Source organism: Egretta garzetta, unplaced genomic scaffold (genome assembly GCF_000687185.1).
Source record: "Egretta garzetta isolate BGI_Z169 unplaced genomic scaffold, ASM68718v1 scaffold244, whole genome shotgun sequence".
Lineage (NCBI taxonomy): Eukaryota > Metazoa > Chordata > Aves > Pelecaniformes > Ardeidae > Egretta > Egretta garzetta.
The window spans coordinates 906,950-920,760 of record NW_009259532.1 but is presented as its reverse complement, the minus strand read 5'-3'; the positions used below and the strand labels follow the sequence as shown (position 1 = coordinate 920,760).

The window sequence follows — 13,811 nt, the reverse complement described above, 5'->3', positions numbered from 1 at the left end:
AGGAAGGGTGGGAGCGGCACCACCTGGCCTTGCCCAGCTGATCCAGCCAGGTCTGCTTAGAAATATGTGCACCAAGATGGCACCCGCGTCACTCAGACACTGCCTAAAATTCAGGCCCAAAGGGAGTAAACGAGACCTGAAAAGCAATCATTTTCAGAGTCCACAGCTACTAAAACCAACAGCCAGGTTTTTCAAAAGGGATGAGTGGTTTCAGAGGCCTCAATTTGTATCATGTTTCTTTTAAGATACCTTAAAGGGGCTGCATTTCAGACACAGGGTGCTCAACTCTTCCAAAATCCAGATGCCAGAGGAACGCAAAAAGCCTGCCCCAGTTGTTCACATTCTCCAAACACCAGTCACTTCCAAAAAATCTTGGATTCACAGAAGTGTAAGTGAATTATGAATCTTTTTCTTCCATCTACCTACTAAGAAATGAAAATCTACACCTCTGGAGAGAATCTGATTTGTATTTCTGATACAGAGGTTTTGGGGTTTTTTTAAACAAAGTAGAAAAGGAAAAATGAAAAAGATGAATGCATGTAAGACCACTAATAAACTACATGCAGGTTATCTTGTTGAGTTTTACGGGGGATAAGGGTTAGAAAAAAACATGTAATACTTCTGCTTAAGCATTCAATAACTCATACACATTGACAGAAAAGCCTATCAGTGACATCATTTATTTTTCCATACTGTGGGCTTCTATGTCTGTCTGTCTATCAGTCTGTCTGTCTCTCTCTCTCTCTTCTCCTCTGCAGAGTCTCAAACTCCCTTCACCGGAGGTAAAGCAGGGCAGTGAACTACATTGCAATTACATGAGCACATCAAATTTTAAGGAACAGACTTCAAGATGAAGAAAAACAGACATTATAATCAAAACCAAACTTTGTGGCTACTTTGTGGCTGTCCTACTAACAAGGTCATCCAGTTTCTGGTCACAGCTGCAGAATTTACCGCAAACCAGCTGTGAATTCAAGTCAGGAAAAATTCCTTCTTTCCTATACGTTGCATAGGTATGCCTAAGCAGACAGGCTGACACAAAAATGCTGAGGAGATCCCAATTTTGTGAAGGATAGATTTGTGAGGATAGTTTCGTTACATCAGGCTAGTTTTCTTTTCTTCACAAAAACTCTGAAGATACCTTCCTCGTATCACAGAACACAAGCAATTCTGCAAGATCTGATGCATATAAGTGTTGCAAAAGTAACCGAGTGCTTTCCTCTTTCTGGGTCTGCTTTGCAAGGTTTTAGGAAAAGAGCTTTTCAAGCATGTAAACCAGAGGACATTCAATGAAAGCTATAGGTGAACAACTTTAAAAAAGCATTAGTGGACTTCTGGAACAGCTGCCACAGGAGGCAGACATAGCCAGCAGGTTCATATGGGACTAGACAAGTCCAAAGACAACAAGTCCATAAAGAAATACTAAAAGGAACAAACAAGGGCATACGCTTTGGGATTGCTAATCTAATGATTATTGATGTTGGGAGAGGACAGAGAGAACAAAAGTCAGAAAGCAGGTGGGTTCATGCGCTTCTTAAATAGCATCCGCTGTTTCCACCACCACGGACAGACTGTGTGACTAGATAGTATCTAACACCTCTGGTTTGACCCAGTGGGACATTTCTTATGTTTTAAAATCTCTTTTTTTCTTTCTTAAATTTCAAAAGGATAGATTTGTTTCTTTGGGATATCTTTATTTATTCATATAGAACCATGTTATATTTACCATATTAAAATTTTCTTTCCTATCCTCTATCCTAAATCTTTCCTGCAGCAATTCAAGACCAGCACTTTGTTATTCTACCCAGCACTCACCACTCACCTTTCCCTTCGCAATCTCTTCCTTTCTTTTCCCTTTTGCACATTTGAAATTACTACTATACTCTCTTCCTGTCCAGTCTTCTCATCTTTAATCTGGACAAGTCTATTTTAACTCATGGGTATAATTTTTCAGACCTCTGATCATTTTCCCTGCTCTTCCTTGTAGTCCTCCCCCAACTGCCTAACATCCTTCTTGAACTACAATGTACAGAACCGGTCGCAGAACAGGAACATGTGTCGTAGTGAGACAGACTGGCTCCATCTACACCACCGTGCTTCGGGCCCTTTGGCCTGAAGGGTCTTTGATGTCCGGGTGCTACACTCACAGCCCAAGTGCTCGCTCCATGAGGGAGGGTGCACCCTGCACTGCAAGGGGGCACACGGGCCCTTCCCGACTTGTGGAAAAGCCTTGGCACTCCCATTTCACTCTGTAGCCTCCATCATTTGTTCTTGCCATCAGCCACTGACACTAGGCAAACCAAATGATCTGACTTCCTCCAAAAAGGAACCCAGTTCTTGAAGAAAGAGGTAATTTGTAGGTGGACTGGCTTAATGTTCAATAAAGCTGATCATCAGGTATTAGGGTAACACGATGGCTTCTTCTACCTCATGCTCAAGTAGGTACAGATGTCATTACTTTGCCTTCCTCTCCCTTAAGAGTTGCATGAAGCCTGTAGTCAAGTGAAACTGAGAAACCAGGGTGCAGAAACCCACTAATAAACGTTGGATGAATACCTGGACTCACCGAATTCAACGGAGTTTTCATCCTTTCCTTACACCAGGCCAGAATTTCACCTTTGGCTTTTGATTTGGATTTCCAAAGTTCTTGTTTGTTGTTTAATGATGCTCAAGAGCAAACAAACACCTTTCCTGTTTTACAAACTTACTCAGCTACTCTTGAGGAAAGCACCCCTAATAACTCTTAAGTACTTCTGAAGAGGGACTGACTTCAGCAAGTCTTCGAGTGCTGTCCTAAAACTTGGGCCCTGTAGGGGCAAGCTTAACAGAATTAAGTCCTAATACAAGCTACAATTAAGTTAACAGTGGTTAAACGCCGCTTTTTACAAGCCCAGATGCTCTTTTTTTATAAGGAGTAATGTAAGAAAGAGCTTCCTTCATCCCATGGTAAACTGGCATGTAAGAAAGAGCCACTGTCCAAAACATGAGATGCAAGTAAGGTTGGCTGGGAGTTGAGCCATAGGTGCTGAAGGGGGTCTGCATAAGCTGACTTCATACACCGAAGTTTCTGTATATATTTTGATGGAACTATGGGTAATATGCAGCCAGGAACATTGTATAGCCTGATGTGGAAAGCTGTGGACAGTCAGCAAGACAGACTTGTAGTCTGACCCCAACAGAGATGTAGAAGAGAGAAAGCCAATGAGTTCTCCTTGGACAGGAGCTGGAAGAGAAGCAGCGGCCAGGAACATCACGTAAGAAAAACCTCTCCTGTGAGTTGGTGGAAAGAGGGATTTGTGTACATTCTTTATAAACAAACAGGAGTGAATAAAAATAAGTTTCCAACTCTGTCATCTGCTTCTCCTCCTGATGGGAACAACCTGCAAGAGTGACTGTTGACAAAATTGCTCAGGTCACAGCAGTGACAGCAACCTTGCAGACCTGAAGAAATTTGTGAAATTCTTACTGCTTCAATTATCTTAGACGTGAAATGAAAACCAAATGGTATTACAGGAAGGGAGCCTTTAAAAATGCACTTCTGTTTGGAGCAATTTGCCCACAATATATGTAACATTTTTAGTAATACAAAAGAAGGGCTTGCTTTAAATACTGCTGGTTTCCCTCTACTTTCTCACTGACAGCACTGAGCTTTGCATAGACAATGTAGACAAGTCATCAGTTGCATTTATAGCTTGTCACTTAAGTACAGGGGAACACAGTATCAAACTGTGACTATGAAACCAGACATGTGGCATGATCTATAAGGCAGGTATGGGACTTGAAATCCTTTGAAATAATTTTTCAAAACTGACTAGGTTTCACTAATATCCCTCTGCATTTGTAATGTTGACACATTTCATTAAAAATCACTAACTTAGAGACAAGTCATCTAACTGAATTTGTAAAAAGATGTATCCTGCATCTAATAAAGAACAGCATATATTACCCTATTTTTTGCCAGTTTTCATCAGATAATAGTCATCGTTTTACAGTTGTATTTAACTCACATACATCGTTGCCTCTTTTCTCACTTTTCTATTACCAGTTTAAAATTAACAGAGTCTGTGGTTTGTACTTTCTCTTCAGCTTACCATATTATCTATTCTGTTTTATCTGCAAGGCTAGGTGAAATTTTTCTTCATGAATACATTGCTGTATGCCAGACTAAAATAGAATAGTTTCACTGAGAGAAACAGAGCCACACTGGTTAACCTTATGTGCTCAGACGGCATTGACAGCTTTGTCCTTCTCACTGGCATATTCCTGTTCAGGAATCCTTAGTATCCTAACTGGATTTTGTATTAACAATACCTGTGCTCCCTCCATGCAAGCTCATGCCATTTCTGGCAAACATCATTTTGAATTAAATTCATGGCTAAGCGTTTTTGGGTTTCTAAAACTGGTATCATTAATTACATGGAAAGTGCTAATTAATACTTGCTTTTAGGGTCTGAAAATGAAGTAATGAAGTGTTAAACTCCAGCACACTTCTCTTAGCTCCAGAACTTTCCTCGAATTAATAATGTGCTGGGTCCAATGACTTTAAACTCTTTGAGATACACTGAACCAGTCTGAAGCAAGTTGCTTCAAAGGGGCTTTTAATTACAAGATCTGTGACATAGACATTTACAGGCATACATACGTAATCACACTTGTATATATGTGTATCTGTACATGTAAATGTGCATGCAACATGCGCCTGCATAGTCCATATTCTTTATGTTGCTTGACTTCTTACATTATATACTTTCTGAAGGCAGAAATCTCTCCTTTGTGGTGAAAAGCATCCACCACTTTCTAATGCAAGATGCAGGTGATCTCCAAAACAATCTCCCTGAATATCATCATCCTATAATCTATATGAGCTTTCTATAGGAGGCTAGCTGCAAAATCACATTTCAACAGAGCCTGAATTAGATGCAACTTTCTGTAATACTGACAAATTTAATTCTTATTCACTTTGTAGCACTTCTCTGCCATTCACACTTCTTGAAAGAGGGTACAAAATGAAGCTATTACGGCATGATAGAGCATTATCTTCCCTTCTTTAGATTAACCATACACAGTACAAGACCACAGAGAATAAAGCCCTGTGCTGCACACGTGATGTGTCTGGTTATAACAGGACTGTTTCAAGTGGGGTTACACCTGGTCTGAATTTGACTCAGCCTGAACTGCAGCTAAGCCTTCATTTACAACATATTACAGGCAATTAACTAGAGAACTTTTAATGCAAGAAAAGCGTTCATTCAAAGTCAGCTTTGCATCTCACTTAGGCAGATCCCAGTAAGAGTGATAATGAAACAGCAGAACACCTGTAATGCTCACTTAACACACTTTTTATCCTGTAAATCCTATCATAAGGAGCTTCTTGCAAAACATTGGCGAATGTAGTCCTACCTGTTCTACTCTAAATGTGCCTTTTTTAAGATTCGTTTTATTAAGCTGTGTTTGATTGTGTCCTTTTACGCAGATTTAACTACATAAAAATACAAACTTAAAACTTACAGTCTAAAACAGAAACCAAAGATAAGAATTAAGCAGTTGTTTTTTAGTAAAAGTTAGGTACAAATTCTCAGATGCAATTGTCAGCAATCTGGGCATTTGTCAGCAATCTGGGCACGGAGTCGAGCAATGAAAAAATGAAATCTGCATATATGACAAAATTATTTTGAGCAGCATGGTGAAAAGCTAAGAGGTTATCTTTAGAGCCAAGTATGCTAGATGAATGAGCAATACTGATAGCAAGATGTGTATCAATACCGAAAGGGAGTCTGAACGACTCATACCCTGGTTCTAAATTAGCTGAGCCAACTCAAGAGAAGCATTTGCTTGTCTCAATGCAGAATTCAACGGAGGAATGAAAATTTAATCAACGTGAAGCTATGGCAAAAACATGTTAACACAAATGGAAAGGGAAACAGAGCACAGAAAATCATGGTGCATTTGAATTGCTGGTCCTCTTTGGAATATTATTGCACATAGTAGAGGGAGACTGCTTCCGACAGTATCGGCAGAAATGACAATGCAAGAACTCTGTGAAGAGCAGACTGAAAACAACCATTTGCCTCAGAAAGAAGATGAGTAAGAGGAGACACAGTAAGAATATATAAAATACTGAATAAAGAAGGAAGACTGAGAACATGAAGGCTCCCTGTCTTATAACTATGAGACATTCTGTTAAATTAAAAAAATGGATAATTTAAACCTGATAAAAGGATATTCTTCGCTTTTTTTATACACTGCATATTTAGACTGTTGGGCTCTCTGCTGGAGATATTTTCACTTTTCTCTGTGATAACTTTATACTTTCATCTGTATATCTTAACTCTGTTTTTATTTTTCTCTTTACTTTTGTCTCAGTGTTTGCCAAGGGAAACTGGAGAAATTAATATGTGGTCACTTGTCTCTAGATAGAAAGCAGTTCAGAGAGGAGGGCACTGACTAATTATACAACAGTTCTATAAAAAGAGCTTATATGAGATGAGGACATCACGGAGAACCCAATACCTGCTTGCAGAAGCACAGACTCGCTTCCACATATTAATCCACTGCTGCCTAAGCTCACCCTACAAACCTGGGTGTCTTTTCTTAGCGCTCTTTGTGAAAGCATCCTCACCACCATTCCCTGATGCTCAGCTTCAGATCAGCCCAGAGCAAACTGATGTGAGCCAGAACAACCAGGATCTGGCTGTAATTAACCACACTCTGTTAATTGCTCGTTTCTGTTCTGATGACATCAGGGAAGCACAGGCAGAGCCTGGGGGGGAAAAAAGTGCTGCTGTGCTGTCTCAGTTTCTTCCAAATCTTGGAGGAGATCCCAAAGGGCTTCCATGCTCACATGAAACTGAATTTTAACATGATATGAGATGGCTAAGGTGTATTCACAGTTGCATCTGCCTAGACCCAAAGAAAGCCTCTCGTAGTAGGTGGAAATAATCCTGATTTAATTACCTTGTAACTGACAGGGAATTTGGCTCATTTTCTGAAAATTGACTGTAAATTCGATATCTCAGTACTGCTAAGGGACTAGAAAAATAGAGAGGTTCTGAATTTCACACCATATAGAACATGAAGTCCCGACCTCTTGTGTTTATAAAACCAGCTAATCTTTTGCAAAGGTTTTGAATCAGTACTCTTAATATCATGGGAAGTGATTACCCCCTCTATACTCACTCTAGGCCATGCTGCCTCTCAAAAAGAAGTGCTACTGAAGTTCAAAGTCTAATAATTGTCACAGGTAGCAGATATAACATTAAGTACATCCTGACAAAAGATTAATAGCAGGGGTGCTGCACTGCAGGACTGAGGCAGGTAACCAAATGAGTAAATGTCAAATGAAGGATTATCCTCATTTGATGCTATTTCATACGCCTCCTTTCTGCATAATCTCTCCCAGCTGAGACCTAAACCAGGTGTTTTCAAATGCACAAAGTAGAAGCTCTACCTGGTGCGCTAAAGGAGATCCACTATTAGCTGTCAGCAGGAGCGACATCTTCTTTTCAAGTACTCAGCCAGTAGTCAGGATACAGCATTACACTGCCAGCTGACAATGACAAAGCGCCCGCCAAGTCAAGCCCTTTCTGGATTGTGCTAAACTATTATTATTTATTATTCAAACTGCAGTAGTACCCACGTCAAGGACCAGAGCCCTTCTGTGCTCAGCTGTGAAAAACAGAGCCCAAAACATGGCTCCTTTCATTTGATTTCATCCTCAACATCCCACAGGACTCACATAGAGGGTCCTACGGTGAAAAGCTGTGTGAAGCACAGCAGGTAATCTTTTAGCCAGAGGACATACATTTTTTAGCCAATGCGAAGACCAGTGAGGTCCTGGAGACACTTTCTTAACACAAGTAGCATCTTTGCAAAACCAGGTTAAAAGAGCATTGAGCCTGCAAAATCAAACATACCAGAACTAAACCTGCCCATACTTTTGTGTGCTGACACATCAGCTTTTAGATATGTGACCACACATCCCTTTTACCCCTTGCAGGATTTGCAACTCATTTGGTGCGGAAGATGCACAATAGTCTTCAGTGAGACACCCTCTGGTATTTTTTCTTCTCCTTGCTCAGAGTATTGCCCATAGGCCTCCCTTCCATTGTAGTTAAACCATCAGTGAATACATAATGATGATACCCTCCTGAGCTTCTCTACTGTGCTCATCATGGTATAATCTAAGTGCTCCACAAAACATTAATGCTTTCAACCTCCCTCTGAGGTGAAGGGGAAGGACTCACTTTGCACAGGAACGCGAATCTAAGAAAAGATGAAGGTAAAAAGTGTCACTCATCGCGGTTGCCCAATTTCAGACATGGAGACCAGATCTCCTGGGTTAGTAAACATGACACAGCACATGAAACAGCTGTCAGTAGCTTCAAGCCATGGCTGTGAGCAATTTGGCTCCTCTGCAGAATTAAGAGTGGTAGGCTGGGACTCTGGAAGAGAAACTGTATGAGCCTGGTGGTCACTTCTGACTAGTTCAGTTTGCCCAGCATCAGGCTGGTATTGCATTGCAAGAGCAGGGTCTGCCCTCCAGGCAGCAAACAACCTGGTAAGAGGCTGCCTGGGAGAGGTGAGGCAGGGTCCCTGCATCTCTGACTGACCCAGGAGAGGTGTTCAGCTTGTGCACTGAAGCAGGGCCCTGCGAAAAAATACTGTGCAACCCTGAAATTAAAGATGGCATGAAAACACAATCACAAGGGGGCAGTACCTTCATTCACCTTAATGACTGGCTTCTGCATGCTTTATGTTGCAGCTTTTCCTCTCTTCTAGTGAAATCCTATGTTGCGCTACATAAAAGAATTTTATCCCAGCTTGTTTAACCTGGACAGTTGCTGGTCTTGACTCCTGTCTCTTCTGAAGACCACTTTCTTTTTCACATTCAGGGAAGGCTGTTACGGCTGGACAGACAGCTTAGCCTCCACAGGCTTCCCAAGGAGGTACCAGATTAACCAGAGCTGCAGCTGCAGGGAAATGTCCTCTCTGTGGGCCCTGGACTGGAACATGCTGAATGCTTAGTCTATTTAACACAATGCTAATAGAAACCTCTTAAGGCCTTATCACTTGGCTGAATGGGACAATTTCTCAAGAACAGCAAAGATCACATCTGTACCTTCTAGGCAACATCCCTGGCAAACTGTAGCTTCTCAGTGACTAGGCAGCAAGAAGTCTTTTAGTTTTACAGAAAAGTCGCTTCTTCCCTAACTTCATTCTGAAAAACTAGTAACTATGCTGCCACTTTTTGGAAATACTCAGCATTAGACAGGTATCTGCCATGAAAAATGCTGCCAAGTGTAAACTATTTGGGCTAAGTTAAAAGTGATAGGCAACAAGATCTAAAAGTAGCAGGATTGTGTAATGTTAAGTACAGTTAATGCTGCTGATGTTGCCTAAAATACAAATCCTTCCTGTCTCACAATTGCATCTAATGGCCTGCTGCACTGTGCCATTTTCTTGCACCAACTCCTATGAGATTTATCTGCAAGTTTCCAGAAGCTGGGATTTTACACTAGAAAAAGTTTTTTCTACACTTTGATGACTGTTGCAGACAGCTTATTAAATGGGATGAACCTACAGTTTGATTCAGTACAGCAGTGCTGAATGCATTATTTACAAGACAGTGAGTTGCAATAAATTAAGTTTTACTGATAGTCTTGTTGCTATTTAGTCTTGGAATTTATTACAGCAATGAAATGTGTCTTGGGTTTAATACCTTACGTCACTATTTATTTTGGTGTAACTCTTTTACAGACAGGTGCACATGGGAGAAGTTAAATGGCATCAACAGAGGTGAGTTGCAAAGCTGGAAAAAGAGCTAGCTCTCTCCCTTTCCCTCCTTCCCACTGGGAAGAATGGAGAGGTATGTTTCCTACAAAAAGAAAAAAAAAGTTAATTCAAAATGGTGTGAAATTTTGGATTATGCATGCCTGGAAAGTATGTGCAGGAAGTGCTGAAAGCTTCAGTCAGCCATAGGCTCAGTCACACAAGCCCTGCTTTCTTCAGTGACACCAGTTCACAAGACTCACTGTTCTACTCCTTAGCATCCTTACTCAGTCTCTGCTCATAACTCACTCCAGTTCCACAACTGTCTTCAACAAAATTATTCATCTGACTTCAGCTTTGCATGGATGGCCCTTAGGTTTGTGAGTCTATGTGTCAAAAGCATATACCAACCATTTCCAGCTGTGGAGGAAGAGTAAAAGGAGAGAAGACTTACTCCACTGTGGAGACTGTGCCAACTTTCATGCACTATTTGCTTTACCAAAGTTACAAGCAATGGAAAAGGAGGTTAGAAATTGAAGTGCCAGCCCATCTTAATGACAGTGGGGACAGTACACCTCCACATAGTACATGTATTTAACAGATGTGGTCCAAAACCGCTGCCAGCTATAGACATAAATCATATTCCACATTATGGAGCTTTGTAATTGGGACCTTGGTTACACAGATTGCAGAGTTGTATTGCAGAGCTATGATATCACACCTGTGAAATACTATGCAGCTATTCAAGTACATCAGAGCTATGAAAAGCTATTGAAAAGAAGTGCTTAAAAAAACCAAACAGCACTTATGCTAATACCAAATATTTACAGCGCTGTCACTTTCAAGGTTTGGCAGGCTCATGGTTTCTAACACACCAGTTGCATGCCCCATTTTCTCCAAAAGTGCAAATCCCCATAGCCAGTTTTTGAAGTTGGAAGTGTGTCATTTTTGCTGGAGAGGCATGTTTGAGCCTTGCCAAAAATGGGTCTTTCAGATCTCAAGAAATTGCTGTGGGGACTTGCTCCTTTGCCTCATTGCAAATTGAAGGTGGAGGCTGCTTTTAAGCCAGGGACCAGCAGCACTCTTTCTTTGAATGCTATAAATGCAAACCCAGTATTTTCTGAGGCTTTGGAGAGGTGGGGGAATTTTTTCAGAATACCAAAGGAGCTTTTCTCACTTAACATATAGCAATGTCACAAATACAAGAATGTTCTGCAGTTACATCTCCATTTTCTCTGCTGCTTCTCATTTTTTTCCACTCCCTTTTTTTCACATTCTTGCTTTTGTTTCATCTCCCTGTGCCCTGTTTTTTTCCCTTTCCTGTACAATTTCTGCCCACCTCTTCTCTTGCTACTCTGCTCTTCTGCCTCCAGAACAACCATTTTCTTGCAAATGCAAGTGAAGCAGCCACAAGTGAAGCAGCCAAGTGAAAATCACAGCATTTCTGATGATACTGGATGATAACAGTACTTCCTTGATAGAAAAAAAAAGATAATTTAGCCAGAGAAAGTCCAATTATCCAAGATACGAACTAAAATATAAAAAAAACTTGGGAGATGAATGCCAAGAAGTTCTAGCCAAACATTTTAATTGAACAGTACCATGCATCTGTGCTTTACTCTTTGCTGATTGTAATGTAGGAGCGTTTCACTGACCGCTGTATCTATGGCCAGAAGAACCCAAGTGACTTAAGTCACAAACCTGTCCTAGAGCTGCTTCTCTGAAAACAATTCCTGAGCACGCATACACGCGCTGTTACTGCTGGTGAGATGGAGTGCTATCTGCACTGGACAATAATATGCCAGAAAGTCCCTTGTGGTTACCTTTCTAAGCAAGAAAAAAAGTATTTTGTACTTCAAATTAAGCTCCAGTGAACATACATTATAGAAACTGCAAAATACACATTCACAAAACAAAACAGTTACTTAAAGATGTGAGTATACATTCACATTTGCATGTGTGTGTATGACACAGAAAATAAGAATATACAATATAGGTAGAAAATACTATTCTTACCTTATTGCACTTGCGGATAAGTGACCATATGAACCACTGGCTGAGGAACTGCTACGAGAATTATTGAGAATTGTGACCAAGGAATTTGGAGATGTCCGTATCATGGTCTGAAGGTCAAAGCTGTGATCAGATAGGGGGGATATGGACAACGTACGCTTTCGGCTTGGTCTAGCTGACAATCTCGGACTCGGAAACCTGGCGCCTGTTATGTAAACACAAATAATTATCCACCAGGGTACTTAATCGCATTTATTTTTTATCAGTGATGGGTAGAGGGAGTCACAAGACACCAACATGCTGTGACAAGCCCACTCTCTCCACTTGTGATCTACTGGCTATGATTGAGGAAAATTAGGAAGAAAAATCTATCTTCCTATGGCTTACCTCAGGGGAGCTCTGTTTATTAATGTGCAAGCAAAATGATAAATTGCTAAACAAAAGGAAAAGACTTTTATGAGTTATCCCTCTCATTTCTGGTGATTTATGAATCTGATGGCTTCTTAGACATTCACATCATTAATTCAACCACGAGCAATGCGACAGTGGTTCAGATCTGGGCTACCAGCAAACCTAAACCCCCATCACTTTAAAACATACAGCCAAAGCTAAACTGGTAAAATATAGTGTAGAAATGAAAAGGCAGCATTTCCTTTGTTGACTGTAATTCTGACTGGTCGATACTTGATGCAAAACTAAAAATCAGGACAGTTAATGCTATAAAAGCCAATGCTATCAGCAGAAGTCCAATTGACATTCACAGCATTAGACTGAGAAACAGTAGGCTTTATTTGAATTTGTCCAGGATCCCATGATATTCTTGTGTTGGGGTGTAGAGGGGCCTATGGTTGCCAAATTTCTTTAAAACTAGAGACTGAGCTTTTCAAAGCAGGAAAGTGAAGGCTACCATACAGATACAATTTAAATAAATATATATTACATTTCTAAATTGTCTGTGCTGCTCTGAAAATCTCTGCTTCTTCTGATCTATTTCACCATGTCATCCCAACTCTCTGCAGTCCTGACAGAAGATATATCACCTCAAATTTCTTCCCTTTATTTAATTATTTTTGATCTCAGTTGAGACTGAGAAGGAGAGAATTAGCTTCCCCGCTGCGTACTGAACTATTTCCTTTAACATTACTGCTGCTTCTACCTTTTTAATCCTTTTAACCTGTAGTAAGGGACTGACTCCTAATGATTCGGACAGCCAGGGTCATGAAGGTCTTGGGTCTGATGCCTACTTTACATCTGCTTCTCCCAAAGTCCCTGACATTCTCTGTAACTTGCTAATAATTCACAGTTGGCCACAAGCCTCCATTACAGAAAGGTCTGCTTTCCCTAACTCTTGCTCATTTCTTGGTGCCCAGGATCTTTTTTCAATAGGGTATTGAAGCTTATGTGATGTTAACCAGAGGAAGAGCCCAACCAACTCCAATTAGACTCACCTCAAGGACAGAGCTGGATCAGTATCTGCCATTACATTCTCCTTATGCACCTGAGCAGGTTGCCCTTCCTTCTGTGAGTACTAAGATTTTCATCTGGTATTAAAAGCTGCCACATAATTGCTGTTGTGATTGTGTGATCAGATCTCTGCCTATAGTCCTTCTCCTAATCTATGCTTGGTTTTGCCTCAACCAGCCAACATGCGTGTCAATTCTCTCTGGCATCTGGCTAATAGAGAGGTTTTTTTCCTTTGTGCTGCCTTTGCAATCGGCCTCAGCCCATACTGCTTCAGTCTTTCAATGAAAATTCACGGTCTTGATTTGTCATTTAAAACTTAGGCATAGTCATTTACTTCTTCCTAAAGCTACTACACATTATTTTATATAATCATGCCTTTTCATGAGCTTGCTATTGTACTGTGTGTGCTTGGTATTTTATTAGTGCTGTGCTTTGTGTCTTTCAAAGGCAGAGATCTTTTATTTGTGCTAAAATAAGAACCAACAATGATCAGCAACTGTAAGAAGCTGCAACTTATTTAATAAAGAAATATAAAATACATGTCATGGTAAAACAAAAATAGTAAT

The 13,811-nt window shown here is 40.5% G+C and overlaps 1 protein-coding gene across 1 annotated transcript in view; it reads right to left on the bottom strand.

The window, feature by feature from the left end:
• The window catches only part of LOC104125212 (transcriptional activator GLI3), a gene marked incomplete at its 3' end in the record, with an annotated part of 161,306 nt that overhangs the window by 7,400 nt on the left and 140,095 nt on the right, over positions 1–13,811 (bottom strand). The window contains exon 6 of the mRNA XM_009637629.2: positions 11,785–11,986. Within this exon, the coding sequence (XP_009635924.1) occupies positions 11,785–11,986 (202 nt within the window). The remainder of the gene's footprint in view (positions 1–11,784; positions 11,987–13,811) is intronic.